This window comes from Equus caballus, chromosome 1 (genome assembly GCF_041296265.1).
Source record: "Equus caballus isolate H_3958 breed thoroughbred chromosome 1, TB-T2T, whole genome shotgun sequence".
Classification (NCBI taxonomy): Eukaryota; Metazoa; Chordata; class Mammalia; order Perissodactyla; family Equidae; genus Equus; species Equus caballus.
The window spans coordinates 132,309,198-132,332,784 of record NC_091684.1 but is presented as its reverse complement, the minus strand read 5'-3'; the positions used below and the strand labels follow the sequence as shown (position 1 = coordinate 132,332,784).

General features: G+C 49.7%; 1 protein-coding gene across 6 annotated transcripts; it reads right to left on the bottom strand.

Annotated features, from left to right (window-relative positions):
- Nucleotides 1-10,121: 10,121 nt before the first annotated feature.
- On the bottom strand, nucleotides 10,122-23,364 carry UBL7 (ubiquitin like 7). Of its 6 annotated transcripts, none has more exons than XM_023653743.2 (11): nucleotides 22,823-23,364; nucleotides 21,212-21,424; nucleotides 20,284-20,403; nucleotides 16,770-16,852; nucleotides 15,898-15,982; nucleotides 15,281-15,338; nucleotides 14,159-14,292; nucleotides 13,850-13,899; nucleotides 13,436-13,603; nucleotides 12,735-12,857; nucleotides 10,122-10,370 (listed from the first exon to the last, which is right to left on the bottom strand). In XM_023653743.2, the coding sequence occupies exons 1-11, from the start codon at nucleotides 22,860-22,862 to the stop codon at nucleotides 10,233-10,235; spliced, it is 1,212 nt and encodes a 403-aa protein (XP_023509511.2). In that variant the 5' UTR covers nucleotides 22,863-23,364; the 3' UTR covers nucleotides 10,122-10,232. The 6 variants fall into 6 exon arrangements, with proteins under 6 accessions (XP_023509511.2, XP_023509514.1, XP_070125129.1 ...); XM_023653746.2 differs by lacking the exon at nucleotides 15,281-15,338 and adding an exon at nucleotides 15,158-15,244 and having other exon boundaries at nucleotides 22,823-23,362; XM_070269028.1 differs by lacking the exon at nucleotides 15,281-15,338 and adding an exon at nucleotides 15,158-15,244 and having other exon boundaries at nucleotides 22,773-23,319.
- Between the last annotated feature and the right edge of the window lie 223 nt (nucleotides 23,365-23,587).

Below are 23,587 nucleotides of genomic sequence, written 5' to 3'. Positions count from 1 at the left end.
CAGGGAGGATCTCTTGGAGGGCACACACAAGTCTACTACCTGGCAACCTCGAATTGCCAGCTAAGTGGGTTGGACTCGAGGGCTGTGGTTCTCAGAAGATGGGCTGGCCTGAGTGGACACGCTCCCTCTGAGCCTACAAGCAGGAACAAGATACTTTCCCCTAAGGGGATGAGGGGGTGGGGCAGAGGGTCGACCATCTGTGGGGAGCACTCAGGACCCCATCACTGTTCTACTGTGAGAACACTGGGGATTTTCATCTTGGCCTGGCTCCCTCCCCTCCCTTCTCCCTTCTCCCCCTTCCCCACCCAGCAGTCTTCTGGGCTGCCTCCCCCCAGCCAGCTGGTGTATGCTCAGAAAATCCAAACTCATTTCCATGTGAGTGGAGGGGGATATAATTAAGAAGGCCCCTTCCCCAAGTAGAAGGAGAGGGAGCATCCTGCATACCCAGGACTCACTGTCCAGGAGGCAGGGTCAGACCAGCTTTAGGGGATCTCTGCCTACCAGGTGCACAGGGCTCAGCTAGGCAGGCAACCTGATGATCCACTGGTGACCCCCTGCAGGGTACAGACCCAGTCCCTCTGCAGTCACCTGAGCAGGCCTGGCAGCTCTGCCATCAGCTCATCCTCTCAGAGCCACATGCCTACCCTTTGTAAATGGGTCTCCTCTCCCTCAGGTCAGCGAGGGCCCAGACCCTCCACCTCTGCTTATGCCCGAGGGAACCGTGGATGGGAAATCCACTTATTCAGTGCTTACTGGATGCCTATCCCCAGGTGGGCTGCACTCAGAGGAGGCAAAGTGAGGAGGAGGTAGCAGAGGTGTGTGGGGGCCTCTAGGACCCACACAGCTAGCTGGACTTGATTCGCGCACTGCAGACACCAGCAAAGACAGGGAGCAGACTGCCCTTGCCCCAGCCCCAGCTCTGGCCCTTTGCCCTGCTCCTCCACCAGGGAAGTTTTGTTACCAGGAAGTTTTGCTTTACCATTCCATATTTTATTTCCAGCTATCCCATCCTGCTGCCCTCAGAGCCCAAGACACCCCCAAAGGTCAAAAGGTGAAATCAAGATGCTTCCAGAAATAGTGCAGAGCTAGGTTCCTGGTCCACTGAGTGGGGCCAACAGTTTCATGATGCCCAGAGATACACTGCCCCAAAGACAGGGAGGCTGTGGACAGTCAAACAGCCCCTCCCCAGGCATGCACCCAAGCCTGCAGCCCTGAAGCCAGCAGTATGGCCAGGCCTAGGGTAGCCTCCAAGACGGACACTCCGTTTTCAGCCCAAGGCCGCATCTGCTGAGCTGTATGGCCCCCAGTGTCTGTCTTCTCTGCAAAGGTAAGCAAATTAAGAAATCACCTGCCCCTGCCTTTAAGAACTGAGAATTCAGATTTAATGATAACACTACCCACGTGCACAGGAACTCAAAACACACAACCCGCTTCCACCCACCTTATCCCTTTCAGTCCTACATTCTCTCCCACACTGAGGGAGAGAACATAACCCCATATTAGAGAAGGAAACTAAGGCACAGGGGAGAGGGATTTTCCCAAGGTCAGCTGGGGAAGCCAAGAAGCTGGGCTCTCTGATCGCAATAGCAATAGCTAATGCTGAGGTTACTATGTGCTGTGCACGTATTATAGCCTTATTTTAGCTGATTTCATCTTCACAATCTTATGAGGTAGCTGCTATTTTTGGCTCCTTTTGCAAATAAGGAAACCAAGGTACAGAGAGGGAATGTGATGTGCCCAAGGTCACACAGCTAGTTAGAGAAGGGCTGAGATTGAAGCTCAGGCAGTCTCTCTGTGCCCACAGCTTTATCTTCTGTAGCATAATACTCTCAATGCAACATACCCTTTTGCCGCTGCCTCCTGTGTGTGGCTGGAATCTGGATACAAATGATCCTCAGAAACCCCAGAGAGGGCCCAGGTTACCAGGTGCTCGACAAGAAGACAGACTAGGAGCCAAGTTCAGCCTCCTGAGCAAGAGGAGAGCAGATGGACACTGGGGCAGATGCCAGGGGATTTTTTTCCCAGGCTGGGGCGGGGTGAGGGGGAAGTGCTGAAGACTGTCCCACCTCATGTCCCAGAGCAGCCTCTGCTGAGCTCCTCCATGCCCACTTCAGCACCTGCTTCACCCGCAATGGGCACCCCTGAGGCAGCCAATCTAGTGGCAAAGGGCCAGGGCCAGACAGCAGCCCCTCTTGGTTGGCTACAGGCAGCCAGGGGAGGGAGCACTGGGCCCATGACTGGGGTAGTAGCTCTATGGAGGGAGAGGGAAGCTAGACTCTAGGCATAGAGAGGAGTAGGTACTCAGTGTTTGGGCCTGGACTTCCCAAACACTGCACGGCAGCACAGGGAAATCCCACTGGAGTGGTATAGGTGGTGACAGGAGCCTGACTCTCTCATTGGAGGCCAATCCTGGCTTTTGGGCCTGAACCAGAGAAAGGAGCACAACACCCACTCAGAGCCAATGAAGAGAAATGGACCAGCAGAGGAAGGAACAGATGTGGATGCTGACAGGTCTGAGGGAGAGGCACATTCCTGCCCTCCCCTTCCCCTCGACTCCACATATGGGGGAGTGAGAGGAGGAGGCTGGGAGAAAGAAATGATGCGGGGGCTCCTATCTAGGAGAAAAATACCTTGAAGAGGTCTTCCTTGTGGGCAGCTGAGGCACAGCCAAATCCAAGGAGGCCCCTTAGGAATCAGAGAAATAGACACACACAGACCTGAGGTTCATAGCCCCGAAGCAGCAGCAGAGGCCTTGGGAGCCTTCCCAGCCTTCCAAGCAGTCTTTCAGGGCCCTACTCGGAGCATCCCTCCACTCCCCAAGGTTCCTCTGACCTGCTCCTCAGCCCTCATCCCATGGCTGCACTTGGTCTTCAAAGGAGTGACCCATCCCTAACAAGAGGCCTGAGGGTGTGTAAGGACAGGCTCCTTATAAGAAGCCCAAGCCCACAACAGCCCCTTCAAGCTAGACTCACCCCTGATATAAGGCATCAGAGCTTGGTGCCTACCTAGGCCTTCTGGCTCCTAACAACAGCAACTCTTACTGCACCCCCCCACCCACCCATTGCAGGGAGATCCTGAGAATAGTGAATCAGGCTGAGGGGGTGTGGGGCTGGGGAACACTGGGAGGGCACATGGCCTGTCTACAGGGCAGTTGCTACTCAGCTCCAGTCCATGGGGGCCATGGCAAAGTACACCCAGTGACAGACAGACTGATTTTTCAAGAGAAGCTAAAAACATATTTTTTGTTGAAACTCCCAGTTTTAAAATATTGGCAAATAATTCAAAAATAAGAAGTTTATGGTGACATAGGCCACATCTGGGAATTCTTACTTACTGTTTGCTCACTGTGCGCAGAGGCATGACATTCTCACAAGCACAGGCACGGACACAACAGCTTTAGTGTACTTGACCCAACTTTCAGAAGACCATGTCAGGGCTGAGGGCTGGACCAGGCAAGGCACACAGAGGAAAGCCGCCTCAGCTTTCACGGGCCCTGGTACCACACCTCACCATCTCCTTAGTGCTCTGCCTAGCCCTAAACATCCACCAGGACATTCCCCTCAAGTGCCTGCCCTCCCTACCTATCCATGCCTGCCTCTTCCTTCCAGGCCAGCTCAGAACCACCACCTCCTGGATGTCTGCTCAGCCCACAGTAATGGAGAACTAATTGCCACCACCCTTCTTAGTCCTGAGAGTCAACACTTCCCAGCAGCATCCCATTGCTGCATCTCTGTTCTCTGTCCTAGTCATTATAGATGCATTTTTATTTGATTGGCCCTACCCTCAACTGCTAAGGTCAGAGTCTGGCCAGCCAAATTGAGAGACAAAAAGTAACAATCCACACGGGGATATTCAGTGATGGAAGGAGACTGGCAGAGAAGAGACAGACCTTTCCTCCTTCCATCAGGGCACGCAGCTCCCCTAAAAAGATGACACATGCCTTCCAGGGCCAGCCCAGTCTCTAAGCCCCAAAACTCTGCCCACATGGCACTGGGCTTGTGGTGGGAGTGCCACCTGGTGGCTGCTCCAGAACAGTGGCATCTTAGCGGAGACTAAATGTGTACCCATATACTACACTCCCAAGCCTTTCTGGAGACAAATTCCACCCTCCCCCGCACCCTACCCCTACCCCGCAAATCCCTCTCTGAGCCTCCATTCTCAGCGCCGAGGGCCTGAGGCAGAGCAGGATCTCGTGGGAGTCATGTGGAACCCATCTAGACTGTCAGTCTCCTGACTAGATATGGTTGGGAGGCCGAAGACCAAGTCCCAGGTAGGCCACTGAGCCAAGTTAAGCAAGGCCCTGCCCCAGCCCAGGCCTCTATTTCTTTGTTTACAAAATAAGAAAGAGGAGCTCAAACATCAGCTCTTCTTCTGGTCTATCTCTTATCAAGACCAGAGATGGACAAAGCTTTCTCATTCTATCTTGTGCATTTGTTTGTTTGTGGGTTGAAATAAATATGCTTTTAAAACTCGAGTCTCTGCAGGATGGAAGGTGTCCCGGGACCCTTCCAGCTCTGATGTAATCCTTCTTTCATGGACACAGTGATCCAAGAATCCCATTTCTTGGAATTAGAAGTAACTCTCAGAGGTCATCCAGTCCAACCTGAGAGCCCCTTACCACAGCCCTCATGGCAGTCATGCAGCCTCTGCTTACATACCTCCAATGCCGATGTGCTCACCCCCAAGGCAGCCGTGCCCATCTCCTTTAGCTCTGACACAGAGCGTTCTTCCCCAGGGGAAGACCCCACCCAGTGGTCCTAAATCTGTCCTCCAAGGCCACGCAGACCAAATCTAATTACTCTTCCTGGAATAGAGCCCTTCAGGGATTTCAACACAGAGGTCATGCCCTTCTAAATCTACTCTTTTTTGAGGGTAAATAACCCCAGGTCCAACTAGTTCCCTCATGGGGCTTTGACTGGTCTCTTTAATCCTGGTTGATTCCTAGGACATCATTAGTCAGTCATTTAATAAACCTCTCCTGAGGCCTTCCTAGGGGCTAGGCAATCCAGTTTGTGTCCATCTGCTTCAAAGATCAGGTGTCAGATCAGAACACAACACCTAGAGCAGAAGCTGAGCAGCAGAGGGCTGGAAAGACCAACTTCTTCTCTCCTGATTACAACCCCTCCAAGGCACCGCCTCACTGGGCTGAGACACCAGGCTGTTAAATCCTGTTGGTTTCAGTCCAGGGTCATCCTCAGACCAATTCCCATCTATCAGTAACTGGCTTTCTGGGACGCTGGTTGAGAAAGATTTGAGTTCGAATCTGGGCCCAGGAGGGGAAGAAATGAGACCCCATCTTGCATGAAAGCAATCGGTTTTCTAGTCTCCACCACAAAACCTTAGATTGTCCCTGCTCCTGTCTCTCTTATTAAGGTTGCCTCGTTAGGATCCTGACTCCATCAGTCATCTAGAACATTCACCAGTCCAGCTCTGAGTGCCCTGCAATCTCTGATATACACATTGTCAATATCCACTTATATAAATTGAGGGAAAATGTCAAACAGGACACAACTGAGGCTCCAAGAGGTTAGGCTGTCTGTGGAAGAGACCTAAACCTCGGTCAGTCTGACTTAGAAGCCTGATTCCCCTCCAAGGCTCAGGCTGCCACTTCTAGGCAGGCTAAGTGGTAAGCAGACCCTTCAGCCCCTCTGAGTGGCTTCCAGGTCTGCCAGCCACAGACTAGGCCCCAGGTGGGTACACTGATGGAATCGTGTTGAAACAATCCCACCCAAACCCTGGAATGGCCCGTTTCCCAGCACAGTCACGTCCTGTTAACAGGAAGCACTCACCTATAAATGGGGATAATAATATCTACTTTTCAGGATTGTTACGAGGATCACTAAGATGGCACACGTGACTGCCTAGCTCAATGACTGGCACAGAGAGGGTGTTTGATAAGTGAGCACTATTGTACTGCATTGCTGTTAGCCACTTAGCCAGAGTTGGGTAGGGCAGTGCCTGGGTCTCTGCAAAAGGCATTTCAAGCACAGAGGAAGCCGAATTCTGTTGCCAGCAACTGCACAGCCTACTGGAGCCAGAGAGGGTAGGGCCCAGGGAAACCAGGGGAACAGCCAAGCTGACCTAACCCCAGCCCAGGGCCAGAGGGGTCTTGGAGAGGCAGGGTAAGCAGAGAGAGGGAGACCTAAATAAATCCCCCAACATCCTCACCAAACATTCACTGCCAAGGCCTGTGGCAGAGGCAACAAGAGGCCACCTCCGGGCAGGGCTCTGAGAGCTTGGTCTGGGGCCCAGGCCAGATGGGGCTGAGGCAAGGAGCAGAACTGGGGCCCATGTGCCCAGCAAGCTGTGCCAGCCCAGCCCATGCCAGCCCAGATAAATTTGAGTTATATCAGGAGAAAGGATCTGTTCAGAAAACTCACCCGTCTCAGCATATTTGCATATTCTATTTCGGGGTCTCTCCGTTTTTTTTTTTTCCTTAGCTTCCTAGAAAAGTTCTCGTGATCAATTCCAACTTCACCTCTGCTGAACTGCAACAGCTCACTTTCAATTCCATCTCCCCTCTAACCACCAACTATATCCCCTCCAACTACCCTCTCACCAGCAAGGTTCTCCAGAGTTCTCTGTCCTCCCTGCCTCCACTTCCCCCACCTATTCAGGCCTCAACCCCTGTAATTGGGCTCTGGTTCCACTGTAACATCTGCCTGAGGTCACCATGGCTCAAGTCAGCAAGACCAAGGTCAGCCATTCTGTTACTAGGTTTCTCTGCGGAATCTCACACCAATGACCATGCCCTCTTTGTCCAGTTCCTTTTACTCCACAGCGTAGATGACTCCTGCTCTTGCCTTCTTCCCAGAAGCAGCAGATCCCACCCGCTTCCATGTTCCACGTCCATCAGTCACCATTCCCTATAAAGTCTAACTCCTTAGTGGGTGTCCCTTTTCCTCTACCTTTCCCTGAAAAGCTGAATTCCCTTCTCAAATGACACAGTCTTCAACTCAAAACTTCCTGAACATTATCTCCAGCCTAGAAACATCTATCTACAAGACATCCCCAACTGGCTGTCCCATGGCACCTCAAGCTTAATGTGTCCAAAACTGGTCTAGCATTCTAAAGCCCAAGCCCAATCCCTTATTCTTGCTGCACCATCATGTACCCGCTCACATCCTGCCTGCCTCCTCCCTCTCCCTTGCCCCCCAGATCTAGTCTGTCTTTCACATCCCTCCCTTCTCCTAGCCCCTCTGCTGCAGCTCTAGTCAAGGCCCCAATCACGTCCATCTGGAGGTAGTGAGCCTCCAAGCTGGTCTCCCCCTCCCAATCTCACTTCCTACGAATCCGGCCTCCAGGCAGCTGTTAGATTAGCTCACACACAGTCTGGTCCCCACTGCCCTGCCTAAAGCCATCCAAGGGGTGCTCTTTGCCCTCAGGATAAAGCCCAAGCTTCTCAGCCTGATCAGACCCACCACCTCCCACTCCTCCACATTCAGAAGCCACAGGCAGCAGGGCAAAGGGTGCCAGCTTTGGAGTAAAACAAACCTGAGTTTCTAAGACCAACTTGTCTACCACCTAACCATGAGATTATGGACAGATGATATCACCTCTCAACCTCGGTGTCCTCATCTGATCAATGGAGCTAATAATAGTACACTCACCTTTCCCAAGATGTGGCATCCACACGAATTCCTGAAGTCTCTCTCCATCCACCCTCTCCTCTCCTCCCGCACTGCCACACTGCCAGGTCAGCCCACTATCAGCTCCAAGTGGATCACAGCTTCCTCACTGGTCTCCCTTCAAGCTTGTCCCACTCCCCGTCTCTTCATACACAGCAGCCAGTGACCTTTCTAAAATGCAAAACTGACTCTCTCTGACTCCCCATTGTCCTGAGGCTAAGTCCAAACTGCTTATGTGGCTTCAAACAATCTAGCCCCTGCCTACCTCAAAATCCATCCTGACATATGAGGCTACAGGAGCTGTGTTCTCCCTGCTCCCAGCCCACTCAGCCCGGAAACCTTCCTGCCCAATTCCTCCTCACCCTTCAGGTCTCAGCTTAGCTGCCACTTCCCCCAAGAAGCCCTCCCTTGCACACACACACCCACCCTAACCCAAGTGAGCTCCCCTTCCTATGAGCCCCTAGCCCACGATACCTGCCTGGCCTGCTGCTCATGAGGTTTTAGTGTAAACCTGTCTGTCTTACCAACGACATCAGGTTTTAGTGTAGACCTGTCTTACCAACGACACGGCTCTGTGAGAGCAAGGACCACATCATGTGTACCTGGCACAGACTAGAGGCTGAATGAATATCTGTCAAAAGGGTGAAGGGGACAATGGTGAGGAAGGAGTTCTTGGCCCATGGAAAGCCCCAGGCTCAGCCGGGGAACTTATCAGACTCAACATATATTATTTAAAACATGGCCACAGGAAGCAAAGCCAACTTGCCAAGGCCCTGGAGGAAAGAGCTGACAAAGAAGGGAAAGGGAAGTCGTGGGGATGGCTCAATTCTGGGAAGCAGTGTAGCTGGTATTTGGGTATCAGTTCCAGGGACAGGGCAAGGTCACCCAAATGTTCCGCAGCATAATGGGGTGGGGAAGTTAAGGAGCCCCAGCGCCTCTGAAGTCGGTCTCTGGGGGCAGGGTGCAAGTTGCCTCAGAATGGAAACCAGCTTTAGGTGGGCTGTATCATGGGGACAGGAAGGGCTGTGTCAGCCCCATTTGACCAAGGCAGGCCCATGAGGATGGAACTGGTCTTTGTTTCCACCACAAACAAGCCAGAGACATCGGGTTCAAGACAGAGCTTCCTGGTCTTTGCTCCCAACCACAAGAAGGCAGCTGGGCTCCTGGCAGACTACTGAGGCACAAAGAGGCCTGGGACCAAGAAGCCTGGTGAGTTAAGTCATTTCAGCCAATACAAACACCTCTCAGCATTAACTCTAGGATGAAGAGAGAAGTATGGAGAGACCTCATATTTTCTGGAGGAAGGAAAGAACAATGTGCTGTTCAGGCCATGTCTGGACTCATGGGTCCTCCTGCGAACCTCCCTTTAGGAGTATCACTGATGAGCTGGAGGTCATCCAGAGAGAAGAACAGGATGTGCTGGGGACCAAAACCAGGCAGACGGGTCAGAGGGGCAAGTCTCCCTAACTGAACCCTCGCCAATGGAGCAGCGGGAACAGGCTTGATCTGTGTTCCCTTTGGAGCAGAAAGGGGACTAAGAGGTCAACACTGTGGGGAACAAAGGACAGAGAAGTTTGTCCTTATAAATGGTAAACCTTTTGTCCCAGGAGGTGACAAGCAAAAGCCAAGTGACCATGATCACGGATGCTGCAGATGGAACATTCACCAAAGGCTCAGGGCAGGAGTGGACCTCTGATCTCCTTTCCACCGAAACACCATCTGAGGGGAAGGATTTTTCCCTGATGAAGTATTCAAAGCACATGAAACCCACCCGCTCAACTTGGCCATGTCTGTGACGCAGCAGGGAACGGTGTGCCAAGGAGAACGAGAGCTTAGGCAGATGGAGTAGCAGCTTGGGGGTTGGTGCCCTCTCTTCAATATGAAAGCTGAGCCCTGTTCGTGTTGGTGTTGTTGTTTGGTATTGTTATTTAACTGCTCTTGTATTTATGCCTTCAGGACAGAGAAGAGGGCCCTGCTTCCTGGCACAGCTCTGAGGCCTGGATTCTGGCATCATTACAGAATAGGCATCAAAGAATGCCTGGTGAGACTAGGCCAGGGGAAGGACAAGAAAACTTTTGGAAGCCTTTGGGAGAGGGAGCAATGTGGAGGGTAAGCTGCCCCTCCTTGCTCCCCCTGAAAGTCCACCTAGCCACTCCCCAGACTGTGGTCATCTCAGAATCACAGGTCTCTTCTGGCCAAAGCTGTAACACAGTGGTCACCCTGGAGACTGGGCAGCAGCCTCGGGCACATCCTGAGGATGCCACAGCCCACAGCACCAAAGGTCTGGGGGCTATCACTGGAAACTTCTCCCAAAAGAGAATGTGGGCATCACACAGCATCCCATGACATGGGTCTAAAATTCTCCACCCAGGGCCCAGAAGCAGGGGCCAGCCCTGCTCCCTGATGCCACGGTACCAAGACCCACACACTATGCTTGCCCCATTGCCTCCACCAGCTCAGATTAGCCAGAAAGGCCAAGCACCGGACAAAGCAGAAGGTTGACCATCACGTGTATTGGGGAGAGGAGAGCTGGGGCACCTTCAGGAGTGCTTCCCGTGGGCAGCTGCCTTAGCAGTTTGTTGGGGCTCAGGAGGAGCAGAGAATTCACGGGGCTCCTCCAGCAAAGATGAGCTCCAGGGCTGCTTGGATGTCTCCGCCAGTGGCCTGCAGGGCCCGAAGGCTCAGCTCATCGTCCTGGATGCCCATGTCACGCAGCTGCTGCAGCTGCGGCTGCCACTGGCTCTGCAGAAAGAGAGGACCAGGCAGAAGCTGTTAGTTGGAACCCTATGGAGACTCACTTAGGTCTATCCTTTCAGGAGGAGAGAGGAAGGTAGGTTCCTAGAGCAAAGCTGCTGACATGAAGTTCCACAGAACACAAGGCTTCTAGGAAGACTACAACAGAGGCCTGAGGGTAGAGAACAAATTAAAAGTTTGTTCAATAAAAAAGGGGAAATTTTAACATAAGAATCAAAAGAGAAAGCACAAGTTACTCAATGTCTAAATTTCAAAAGATTAAATTACTTGCTTTCTCTTGCAATGTATAGACACAAACACACACACACAAATGGGGAAGAGGGATAAATTTTAAAACTAGTTTTGGTTTGAGCATGATACGTAGTAAAAAGTCTTACTTACTCTTACCCACTTCTATCCCCACTATAGATATCCTATTTTATTTTCTTTGAGGAAATATAAATATATACTCCTATATTTACCCTTCTCTTTACTCCTGTTCTATATCCACCCTTTTTTTTAAACATAATTAATGTATCCTGAAGATCTCTCTAAGCCAGTACATAAAGAACTTTTTAATAACTGTCTAATATTCCAACTTGTGGATGTCCTGAAATGTACCATAACTGAGCTGTTTCCAATCTTTTGCCCTTACAAACAATGCTGCAGTGACTGATTCGGTACAAACGTCATTTTCTACATGCACATACATCTCCAGGATAAATTCTGAGAAATGTGACTGCAAGGAATTACATGGCTTTAAGGGCCATCTGGATTTCCTTTTCCATGAATAGTCTATATATATTCTTTGCTCATTTTCCTATGGAGCTGTGGTCCTACATTACTAGAACTTCCACCTACAGGGATGTTTTGTCCTTTGTCTGATGTGTGTTACAGATTTTTTTCCTAGTTTGTTGTTAGTCTTCAGACTACTTGGGGTTTTTTTGCTGGTTTGGTTTGCTATGCAGAAATTTTCAATTTTACAAACCGAAAATTTATCACTCTTTATATAATGGCTCCTGGATTTTGACTTTCAACTATGAAAGGCCTTCTCTACTATAAGAGTTTAAAGAAATTAACCCACATTTTCCTTTAGTACTTTCAAACCTTCACTAATATCTACGTCATGAAGGAGGGAAGTGCACAACTTAGGGAAAACGATGTGTTCACACGTGGGAAGGAGAAGGCTGTGGGGAAGAGATGCAAATTCAGAGATAGGCAGGCAAGGGCAAGGATGTGGAGGGCTTTTAAAAACCCACACAAACCAACTCGGATCCAGTTTACAGACCAGGTGGAGCCAGTGAAAGCTCCTGAGCTGTAAACAGGCCTCTAGCTGGGGCAGGCAAACAAACGGAAAAGACAAGCTGTCCACGGGTCCTGCTCCTGTGCCCCTCACTGTCCACCAGGGCCACATGGGGTAGCGAAAGCCACATGGGCTGGAACACTGTCTCTACCACTTAAAGGCTTTATGACCCTCGATAAGTTCCAGAAATGATGCTCACCCCCCAAGGCTTACTGTGAGGAGCAAAGGAAAGAGAGTAGAGCAGACAGCTTGTGCAGAGGCATGCAAGAAATCACTGAACCCTTGAGTCTTCCACTTAGCTGCTAGGGTGACCATTCCATGAAGCAGAGCAGATGGCGTCACTCCCTGCTTAAAACCTTCCATGGCTCCCTGGTGACTGCAGGATCAAGGCTAACCTCCTCACCCAGGCACTCAAGGCCCTCCACTCAGGCTCCTGCTCTCTGTTTCTCTGACTCCATCTCAGGATCTTCTACACCAGGACACTGCCTGCTGGCCTTGCAGTTCTGAGTATGTCACACAGACCTCCACACATTCACTCAAACATGTAGCTGCCTCTGCCTGGCCACCATTCTCCCACCTCCAACACTGACTTCCCTACCTGGCTAACCTCTAACTAATTCTTTGACAATCAGCTTAAACACTCTTTCCTCAGAAGAGTTTTGCCTGAACTCAGGCCTCAGCTCAAGCCTGGGCTGGGCTTGACGCCCTGCTGCTCCCCCACTTCAGTAACTCCCTGGTGCTCCTCCATGGCAGGGATGAGGACTGGCTCGTCTCTACCACGGGAGCTGGACCCAGGCCTGGTATACACCTGTTCAACACTCAGTCCATGCTCACAGAATGAATGACTCTTTGACTAAGACTGCCATAAGTATCTAAGCCAGATGGTCAGTGGAGTCAGGTGATGGTCACTGGGTGCAGGAATGGAAGCATCCTCTCCTGTCACTCTGCCACGCCCCAGCTGTTCTAAGAGTGAAGTGTGCCAAGTGGGAAGGTCCTCCAGAGAGCAGAAAAAAGCTCAGTACCCAAAGTAACTAAGAAGCTGCATGGACAGGAGCAGTGGGCAGACTGACCTGAAGGCTGGGCTGCCCAGAGGCCTGCAGGGCATGCTGTAGGGCTTGGCTGAAGAGATCATTGGTGATGGGCGTCCCTGACTGGACACCAGACGACATGGGTGAGGTCCCTGAGGAATGGCCCTAGACATAAATCAACGGTTAGTGCCACCCTCAGAGCCATCTCAATCTCCCAGCACACACCCACTGCTGTCACATCACCCCATCATGACCCTAGGGTGCCCAACTTCTGCCTCCCAACAGGGGCCTGCATGAGACAACCACACAGAGGTACCTAATAGCTCACTATGTGGGCAGAAAAGGTTCCATTCTCTTCTGCTCAATGGAAATGGAACTGAGCACCTGACCTAGCTTAGGACCCAGCACTGGGAGAGATGGCCTTGGAAGCTGGAGTGACCGTCACCAGGAATGCTTAAGCCAGTAATGGCTGGGCCCTGTGAGGATGAGGAAGTGTACATTATGTAGGGGGAGGTCCTTCTGAACTACCAGGAGGAGGAATCAATCAGGACTGTGCTGAACCCCAGACTCCCGAGACCTAAAGGCAAGTGAGGGGGGTATAAACTGAGAAAACCACCAGGGCTCCAAGCAGAGTTCATCTCAAACCAGACTAGCACCAGACCCAGAAAAGGTTAACCCATTCTACTGCTAGGGAGCTTCTCCCTTGGGGGCCCAGCCTCCATCTTCTGGCTCTCTCTCCATACCTGGGTGCCAGGGGTTGGCGTGTGAGAGCTGCTCTCCGGAGTGCTGGCCAGGGCCAAGGCGGTGGCCAGCTCACTCTGGGTGATGGGCCGGGGTCCAGCAGCTCCACTGTAGCCCAGGGAGGCTGGGCGGGAGCTGGGTGTGCTGCTAGAGGGCGTGGACCTGGCACTCTGGAGATAGGAGGCACCAGAATCAGGGAAGCAGCACTGTGACACTCCCAGGTGAACCCCACCCCACTCCAGGAACCGTTCTTGGGGAAGACTCCCCAAGCTGCCAGGTTCAGAGAGGAACAGTATGACAGAGACTTGGCCACCAAATGGCCTATGCCAACCTCCCAGCTTGGGTGTGCCAGGTCCCAGGGAGGGGCCCATCTTCAGCACCATCTCCCGCAAAGGGCAGGCAGCCAGGCCACTTACAGGGTGAAAGTCGTCCTCATCATCAGAGAGCCCTTCAAAGAGGAAGCCACCTGGAGGAGGGAGAACAGATTTCCGGAGGAAGAACAGAAAGGCACAGGCGTAGCTCCAGAATCTCAGTTCACATACTCTCCAAATTCATATTTTCCTCTCTCCCCTTGGAAAATTACAGGACAGATGCACTCCCTGACTCAAACCGAGAGTTCCCAAGGAACACCCTCTGCCAGTGCTATACATAGCTGCTGAGTAAAGCAAATCCCTGGGCCACTGCCCACTCTAGGAGACGGCAATTTTTGCTCTCCTGAGGCTCACCTGGCATATCCCGGTATGAGCTGGAGGGCATGCTCCGGGAAGAGGAGTCAGCCCCTGGCAGCGGAGTGCTGCCTGCCACTGAGTGCAGAACCAGGACGATGGCATTGACCAGGGCTGGGTGAGCAGGCACCAACCTGGAACAGGGGCAGAAAGAAACCCAATGGTGACTAAGCGGGAAAGAGTACTCTTGGCCCTGACAGGATTTCCGGTGCCAATCACAACGATCAAGTGCCTATGTCTGCCCTTAAATTCTTCAGTCTTGGGGCCGGCCCGGTGGCATAGTGGTTAAGTTTGTGCGCTCTACTCTGGCGGCCCAGGGTTCACCAGTTCGGATCCTGGGTGCAGACCTATGCACCGCTCATCAAGCCACGCTGTGGCAGCATCCCACATACAAGAACTAGAAGGACTCACAACTAGGATATACAGCTATGTACGGGGAATTTGGGGAAGAAAAAAAAAAGAGGAAGATTGGCAACAGATGTTAGCTCAGAGTCAATATAAAAAAAAATTGTTAAAAGAAAAATTCCCGTCTTTAGCATCTCCCTCCAGTTGGCTTTGCCCTCCTGCTCCTCTGCCCCCAGCAATAGCGGCAAGGCCTTCAGTCCTGGAATCCACTGCAGATGCTTCACCTTCTCCTCCACAAGGCATGATGGGACACGTACAGCCAGGGAAGCTCAGGGGTCAAGTCTCTGGTCTTGACTCCATCACTACTTCCCTGGGCAATCTTTGACAGGTCCCTTCTCTTCCCAGGGTCTGGTTGTTTTCTTCACTTGCAAAATCTCTACTGTCCCTTCCAGCTCTAAAATTTTATGGATCTATGCATCTGCTTCTTTCCTTAGCTTAAAATCCTTCAAAGGCTCCCTAATATCTACTGAATGAGGTCTAAACTGAACCTGGCCTGCAGAGCCACCTCCCTCAGAACCCTGCTTCATCTTGGCATTTCCACCTGCCCCTGCCCCTGGGCTTGTCATTCCCCCAGAACCTCCTGCTCTTTCTTACCTCCTGACACATTTAGAAGGTAGACTTCGGGGTAGACCAGGGATAGGCTCCAAGAGCAGAATCCAGGCTGACAATTAGGTTTCTGGCCTAACCGTATGAGGAGAGACAGATGGGTATACTTACGTATCAAGCATGTTGGGATCAGCGAAGACAGAGAAAAGGTCCTTATCCTGGAGAACCCCTGAAGGAGAATGGGGCGCACCTCAGAGACTAGAAATCTAGCCAGATCCAGGAGGGAGAAGAGGCTTTAGGCCTCAGAGCAACCAGCTCAACAGGGACACTGGACCCCAAAGCAGCCCTCATGAGTAGAGGAAACCAAGTACCACCAGCACAAGCTAGATACTCTCCATCTTGTTCCCTACCCACCACCTCCCCCTGCACTGAGGTCACATACTGAGTACTGACACGCCAGCCTCCTTTCCCCACATCTCTGGGTTCTTCCCTCATCCATCAAGGTATGCCAGAAGACTTCCTTGATTGCTATGGTTTGAGCTAATCGCTACCCTCATTTGGCATCCTCATAGTCTCATTTATGATGTTAGTTAGGCCATGATTTCTCTTTGAGACTGCCAGAGGGCTGGGTAGAGTTCTTGGAGGGCTGGGTATATGGTTGCTTACTCCCCCTCCCCTACAAGACCAGTGATTCTTTAAAAGATGGTCAAAGTCTCTTTAGGGTAATTGGCTTCTCCTGGTTTCTCCTTCTCTAACACCTATTTCCTCAAGTTCAATCCTGCGCTTACCAAGAGCAATGGGATCGCTGCTGAGGCCTGGGGTGGCCACAATGATCTGATCCAAAGATTCCTTGTTGCTGAGCATCTTAAAGACCTGCAGGAGAGATGGAGAGGGCTGAGCACTCCAACCAGCTTGATCCACTCAGCAAATACCCACACTCTGCTGAAGTATTTCCTCCCACCAAGTGCTTGCACATACATTGCCACAGTGGAACAATGGCCCCATGAAACAGAGGAACCTGTTTTTTCTCTGAGATCATGGCTTACTGGAGGGGAAACAAACAATAAAAAAGCAAGACCACAGTAAACCTTCAATCTCTGGTCCTTCCCCTCATCTACAGTTTCAATGCTTCCAAAATAAAGGCTCTCATTAGAAGCCTTTCACAAAGGTTTCTCTAGGTCCCAAAAGTCCTTTTGAATCTCCATACAATTATCGTTTCACCTTCAGATATATTGGGAAGTTCACAGCTGTATTAATTTTGCTTATCAACTCTCCTACAGAAATACATCAGTGTGCTTTCCCAATGAGGAAATCTAGGTAAGGAGCAGTGGGCAGGCAATTCAGCCAAAGTCAAAGGATGAGGCCCAGCAGAAACAGTATGTAGATCCTTTGGCTGTCACCATATTCATTCCACGAGGCCAGTGTCAGGAGAGGTTGTATCATTATCATTAGAAGGAATTAACAATGCCTAGCTGAGAGCCTCTTTGGGAGAAGACAGGGTTCTACTGAGACCCACAGACACGGCAAAAAGTCCCCGAGGAACTCTTGGTAGCCATGGCAACAGGCTTCCAGCTCCCACTCTACACCACTCGCCAGCGTTCACACCCTCTCCTGCAGGCCTGGCAAGAGTCTCGGGCAGGGGGCCCTGGCACACACTCACCGCCTCCCTGTAGGAGGAGCTGCTGTGCAGGGCAGTGTGCAGCACGCGGAACTCCCTCAGGGCAGCCACTTTGTCCACAGGTTCTGGGGACAAGACACTCAGTTACCCTACAGCCCAGGTCCTGCCCCTGCTGCAGACACAGAACATCATTTCAGCATGCGCCCAGATGTAGCTTGGTCTGCAGGTTCCCTTCCCTCATCACCCCACTAAGAATGTGAGTGCCCATTCAGAAAAACCCATTAATGCCACAGATGTGAAAACTGCACTCTCTTTTAAGCATCTTCAGGAGATAAACAAATTCAAGTTCCAGCAGGGGGGACTCTTACCACATGAAAGAGACTGCTCTGATCAATATCTCACTGCAGGAATTCTAGACTTCTTACATTTGAAAAAAGGAAGCTATAATCAACTCAGAAGACTTTTATGCAGTGATTTATAAGAAGTGCTGCAAGCCATCTGAACAATATGGAATTACACTGACACAATACGTTAAGGGAAAGAAATAGAACACAAAGGTGGATGTGCATTCTCTAGGAAAACTACACGAAACGTGTCAGTGCACATGTGGCCCGAGGCTGGAAGGGGACAAGTGGAAGAACAGCACTTAGGTAGGTGACAGGATCAGGGTAATTATTTCCTCTTTGATATTTCCTTTCACGCTTCTGTAATATTATTTTCAATTAAAAAAAAAAAGAAAAAACAAGAAGGACCAAGAAAACACACTAGGGTTCTTAAACTTTCCTCACTCATCTGACAGCAAGTGTTTTACTGGAACTCAAAGCTTCTTTTTGATCTTTGGACACTATGACTCATATATATGGGAAAGTTTAGTCATTGTCTTAATTTTACTTGGTTAGTTTACTATTTAGGAAATTATCGCTTTCATAAGTGAAGAAATTTGGATAAAAGGAGGGGGTGTAAGTAGGAAGTTCACCACGGGTCACACTTTTAAAAGTGTGGTTACCCTCGCCTAGGATGGCTACTTGTGATTGTACAGACTGTGTACTGGCCAACCCAGGAGCACCATTCCCAAAGCAAGATGAATGGGACACCTGGTCCCAACCATATTCCTACCTATAGTTCTAATTATACGGGTTGTCACTTTCGAAAAAGATTCATCTTAAGTAAATTACCTAATTTATTAATTCAATAAATATGTACTAAGTATTTACTCCACACTTGGTTTTGGGCAAGGCACAGGAATACAAGAAATAAGAGTCCCTGCCATCAAGGAACTCTGAAGACAGTAGGAGAAACAAGACTCAATCAAACACGCAAACACACAATTACAAGGTACCAGGCTGAGGACCTCAGCAGAGATGTGGATCCCAGCCAGGGTGTAGGGAACATGGAGGCCGATAGCCATCCCTGAGGGAGGGCCACACAAAGCTGCCTCCCAGAGGAGACCATCTGGGAGGATATTTAAGTTAGAGCAGATGTCTACTAGGAAAAGGTATTCCAGGCCTAAGCAAGAACACGTGCAAAGGCAGGTAAGGACAAAAGAGCGAGGTGCTTCAAAGGAACGGTAAGTCATTCTTGTGGCTGGAGCTCGAGGTACACATCGCTGCTCAAACAGCAGGCTAAGAGATCCTGAAGGGATTTGTAACCGTCCATGGAGAGCCACCAAAGGGATCCAGGTGGGCAAAGAGGAACTGACAGGTTCTTCCTCCTACCGGCGCTAATCTAGTGAGAGATCAAGAAATGTGCTTCCTTTTGGAAGAGCACTCAAAGATAAAATATCTAAAATTCCATCACAAAACAGTTTCTTTTCAGATCTAAGTTTCCTTTCACTTCCCAATAAAAAACCCACTTGTTTTAAAAATAAATCTCTAGGCAGAAGGGGGGAAGAAAAGGACTCCTAGTATCTTAAGTTGATAGCCAGCTAAGAGTTATAGTTGTCTCCATAATATCTCTGAGGTAATCTCACCCTTTGGAAGTAGGAGGCAGCCAGCCCAGTGGAAAGAACATGGGCTCTTGAGCCAAGAAAACCTGGATTCACATCCCAGCTCTTGCATTCACTCTCTAAGGAGGTAACCTTGAATAAATACGTTTCTAACTCTCTTTTTCTTCATCTATAAAATGCCAATACTGTTACCTACCCTGTGGGGCCACTATAATGAACAAATGAAACAATCTGGCTCAAAGAAGCAATGAATGTTACTTTCCTCCTGTCAATGCCCTCCAGCCAAGACCAGAGGGCCACACATGCAGGTGAACAAGTTGGGTTTGCTGCTCCTTCCAGAGAGGAGAAAGCACACCACGGAAGTGTGGGGCATCTCAGTAAGAGGGTGTTAGAAAGGACTTATTACAGGATTTGGAATTTGACTGGTGATTTGGGGGGAAGTTTAAGGAAGCAGGGCTTTGCTCTGGACTAGGTGCTGTCAGGAAGTGGGGGTGATTTTACGATTGGGTATCTTAATAATTCTTATCTAGATGGAAGAAAAACTAGAGCAAAGCAAAAGCTGTGATTGGCAAAGAAGCAACGGTCATTCATAATAGCCAGGACAGAGGGACAGTTCGTCACTTTTGTGGTCTGGACAACATCCAGGTTTTTGTCTCTGTTCAGAAATGAGAGGGATCTTATTTTGTCTTGATCCATCATGGTCTCAGAGTGAGGAGCCTTGTAGACGTTGGTGACCTGTGAAATTGTTCATGTTCCATAGACTGGCTGAGGGCCAGGCCAACTCCCGGGTGTCAGAGACTCTCTGCCTTTCTCTTTCTCACTTCCCATCAGGGTATAAAAGAAAATCTTTCTTTCCTTTATGTTTAGAATTGAAAAAAGGGAAAATTTCAAGCTGATAACCAGTCACAGCAATCATGAACATTATAAAAATATGTCAAACTGCCAGTTTAACATAGCTAACCTCTTGTAGACAGCTTAGCTTTACCCTTGAGGATGCTTTTAAAACACAGATGCAAAACTTAAACTATGAATTCCAAGCAGCACCCTTTATTAATAAATCAAAATGGCATTAGAGGCTTTGTATGTATTCTCCAAGAGCTACATTAATACTGTTTGAATATTTTCAAGCTTCAGGAAACTAAATGACCAGTATAGCAGGAGAAGCGAGCTGAGCGAGCACACCATCACCTGGGGCAGTTCGATGGAAGACCTGCTAAGAAGAGAACCAACTACAGCATTAGAGGGGTTTCAGCTTTTTTCTAAAGAGAACAGTAACAACAGTAACAAAAAGATACCAAGTTCATTGCGAAATAAACTGTTAACCTACAGGAATTTAAATAGACACACACTCCCCACCACGTTAAAACAGTGGGTAATGAACTGAAAAAGTAGAGAAACACATCCCCTTCTGTCAGTGGTGCTGGCAGCAAGAAGGTCAAAACTGCACCCTGTTTATTAATGTGGTCTAATCCAATCAGTAAGGAAGATATCATCGTCTCAGTAAATCATCCTCTGTCACCCCCAGGCCCATGCCTCAAGAATACACAGACCCTTCCCTTGTAGATATTCCATAAGCTCTTCCTGTTTGACTAATGGCTAACCCTCACTCACCTGGTTTCTGATCAGGCTCAGGCCAGGACTTGCGCAGAACATGCACTGTGGACCCAGGTTGAATGCCGTAGAAGTCAAGGGTCTGGTCATCTTTTAGCTTCCGGCCACAGTAGATCAGATCTAAAAAGAACTGTCCACTTATACTTTGCTCCTCAAAACAATTTAGATGGTTTCTGTCCCCTAAGAACCTTATCTTGATTGGCCAGATAGCTGGAGAATGCTATATGCTTTAAAAAGTGCTCTTATTTAACAAACACACATTAATAACAACTGCTAGCAAGTGCAAACCCATAAAATGTAGATTCCATGCACAGGAAAGCTCTAGAGCTTAACATCATGGACACAGCTCGATTCAAATGAAGGGGAAAATGCAACAACAAAAAAGGATGAATCCAGTGTTTTTATGACTGAAAACGTACTTTTTGCGAGTTTATACCATTTTGCCAGTTTATTCACCATTATATTTATAATCTAACTTATGTGGTATTTAAATTCCTCCTTCCTCCAGCTAGACTGCGCTTGTCTAGGAAAGGATCCTTTTTCACTGCCTTCCCCCTAATCAACCAACAAACGTTCTTCTAACCACCCCCTAGTACCCACCCCAAATGCCATATACTGGGGCGCTTTCCCTGACGAGCTCATCTTTCCCTAGCCCACTCCAAATTCTTGCTCTTTCGAAGAATTTAACAAACTCATAGTTAAGGAAATCTGTGCTAAAGTACTTCAATATAACACACAACTGAAATGACAACCAATAGTTTTATTATGTGATTTCTGTTTCTATTTACCTAACAACACTCTCTTCCCTGGAGTGTTAACATTATGAGGCAACGAATCCGAAACTCTCAATTTACCCTTGTAATTTCAGAAGTATCCTCCCCAAAAAGAGATCAGAGCAGCAGCCCATCCCCAGTCCACAGAGACTCACCAATCAGCTCAGGGTCTGGAACAGACTCCTGGAGTTTGCCAGCAATGAGCTGCTTCAGAAATGAAATACTGTAGCTCCCCAGTGAGTATTCTCCCAGCTCTGTCTCTGGCAACCGAAGAATAGACTTTGGGGCAAGTGGCTGGTCAGCCAGCTTCACCGCTAGGTGCCAATCTGAGAGAGACATCCTCTCTCTTTCGCGCTCTCTCTTTCTCCCTGTAAAGGAACAAAGCCTTAGTGGTTAAAAGGCAGACTACCACCCCACCAAGGGGTTGAATGAGTGATAATTCAGTGTGACACTGTTGGAAAGCACAGGATACAGCACCAGGAGGCCAGAACGAGAACGTGGGGGTCCTCTCTTTACTCATCCTATGATGGACAGCAAGGAACTTCCGTTCTCTAGACCTCAGTTTCTTCATCTTTAAAGTGGACATAAAAAATCATCCCATCTAATAGGAATGTTGTGAGGTTCAAATGAGATCATCCAACTCTCTCCCCTACATACACTCCTTATTTCCAGTTTCTTCATCAACTCTTGCTTGAACTACTACAACAGCTTTCTATAAGCTCCCTGCCTCTTACGTCTCCCTATCAAATATCCATGCTGCCACCCAACTCATCGTTTTAAAATACAGATCTGATCAAGTCACTCCTCTGTTTAAAAGTCCTCCAATAACTCCAAACCACCTCTATGAATAAGTCTAAACTCCACAGCCCGGCTTACAAAAACATTCACATCTGTTCTCTCTTGCCAGCTTTCTTCCCGAAGAGCCCTGTGCCACCCCACCCTCCCCAACACTTAAGTCCACCCCCACCAAGCCTCCATTCATAACAAAGCTCTCTCCCACTTTACACCTCTGCTCATCTGCTAACACCGTATGTAATGCCTCTTCCTTCCTTGGTCTCTTAGCAAACTCCTATCAAGACCAACCCAAATCCAACCTCCTCTGTCCCCTCTCCCTTTCCTCTGTTGTCCCCATATTCCCTCAGGGCAAAGTGTTACAAATATCTATTTACTTCTCAATTTCTCCCGCACCCCATTCATGGAGGCCCTTGAAAGCAAAGACTAGATATTTTTCGGACTTACTGTCCCTATGCCTGGCACACATGGGTCCCCAGAAAATGAATCAGAAACTCTGAGAGTGGAAGAATCTTGTAAGGAAAGACAAGCCCTTGTTATAATCGCTATTGCTTCCAAACAGGCTTCTTTGGAAAAGAAAAGAAAAAAGGCTGTGAAGGAAGGCTTTGAGGCTGCCCGGCAGATCTTAAGGCATCCTCAAGGTACCTTCCATCTCCAGGTTTATGACAGGGAAGGGAAGAGATCTCTTTATAGGCCGTATCTCATTTAATTCTCACAACTGTGACCTGAGGCAGACATTATCATCCACATGTTACAGACGAGGAACTGAAACTCACAAAGGTGAAGTCACTGGCCCAAGGTCAGAGATAGCCAGTCGTGAGGCAGGGACATTATCTCTTTGGTGACGACCCCACTGCTCCCATGGGACCAGGTAACTAGTCAACAGACGACGAGCCCGCGCGCCCCGGAACCCAGCGCCCTCACCCGTCCCGCGGAAGGAATCCGGCCGCAGAGCCGCCGGTGTAAACACTCACTCCGGTCCTCTCGCCGGAAACCGGAAGCTCCGCGCTGCATTCTGGGAGTTGCAGTTCCTGCTGCAGCCCCGCCCTTTATAAATAGCCGACCGGCAAGGGGCGCTAGTTGCAAAACTTCCGGTTCCGGGAAGGGCGTGGCTTCTGGGCCGTTTGAAATTTCCGGCGCGAGCGTCCTGTTGTTGTTCTAAGGCGCAAGTCGCGAGAGGGATGCCTGTTGTGGGGTTTACAGCCCCGTGATTCCCACGCCGTCCTGGGAAGCATACGGAGACTAGCGGGTTGCTACAGCGCAGCAGGAGGGAGCGCGCTGCCAGGCCCTGGGCCGGTTCGCGGACACTGATCCCCTCCCGCTCCGACCCTTCCCTCCGCGAGGGCTCTTAGCCGAGCGGCTTCTCCAGACACGCCCCAGCGGTTCCTCGCAGCCTCACTATGAAAACGGCTTGCCCTCCGGTGAAGTCAGCCTATTTTGTGCTCCTCTCCTCCTCTTGCTTCTCGCGGCGAACCTTCCTGTGGGGGCATTCTGGGATCTGAACGATGACTGGTCTAAAAGTTGATTCAAGAGGGGAGTTAACTACGTCGGGTTCCCGGCACGCCACAACATGCAGTGGTGGGGTTTATATAACAGCCATTCATCCAGTCAGTTTGGCAAGGGGAATTTCCACTGAACTCTCTTAGAGAAACTGCATATTTTAGTTGCACAATTAGAATTGGATTGTGCTTGCGCAGAAGTTAGGATTAGCTAAAATAGAAAGAGGGGCTACTTCTGAT

Coding starts and splice junctions, on each gene's coding strand:
- UBL7 (XM_023653743.2), bottom strand. CDS start 22,862: ATGCAGCGCGGAGCTTCCGGTTTCCGGCGAGAGGACCGGA. Junction 16,853..20,283: donor TGAGCCTGATCAGAAACCAG/GTGAGTGAGGGT, acceptor TCTTGTCCCCAG/AACCTGTGGACAAAGTGGCT. Junction 12,858..13,435: donor CGCCAACCCCTGGCACCCAG/GTATGGAGAGAG, acceptor ATTTATGTCTAG/GGCCATTCCTCAGGGACCTC.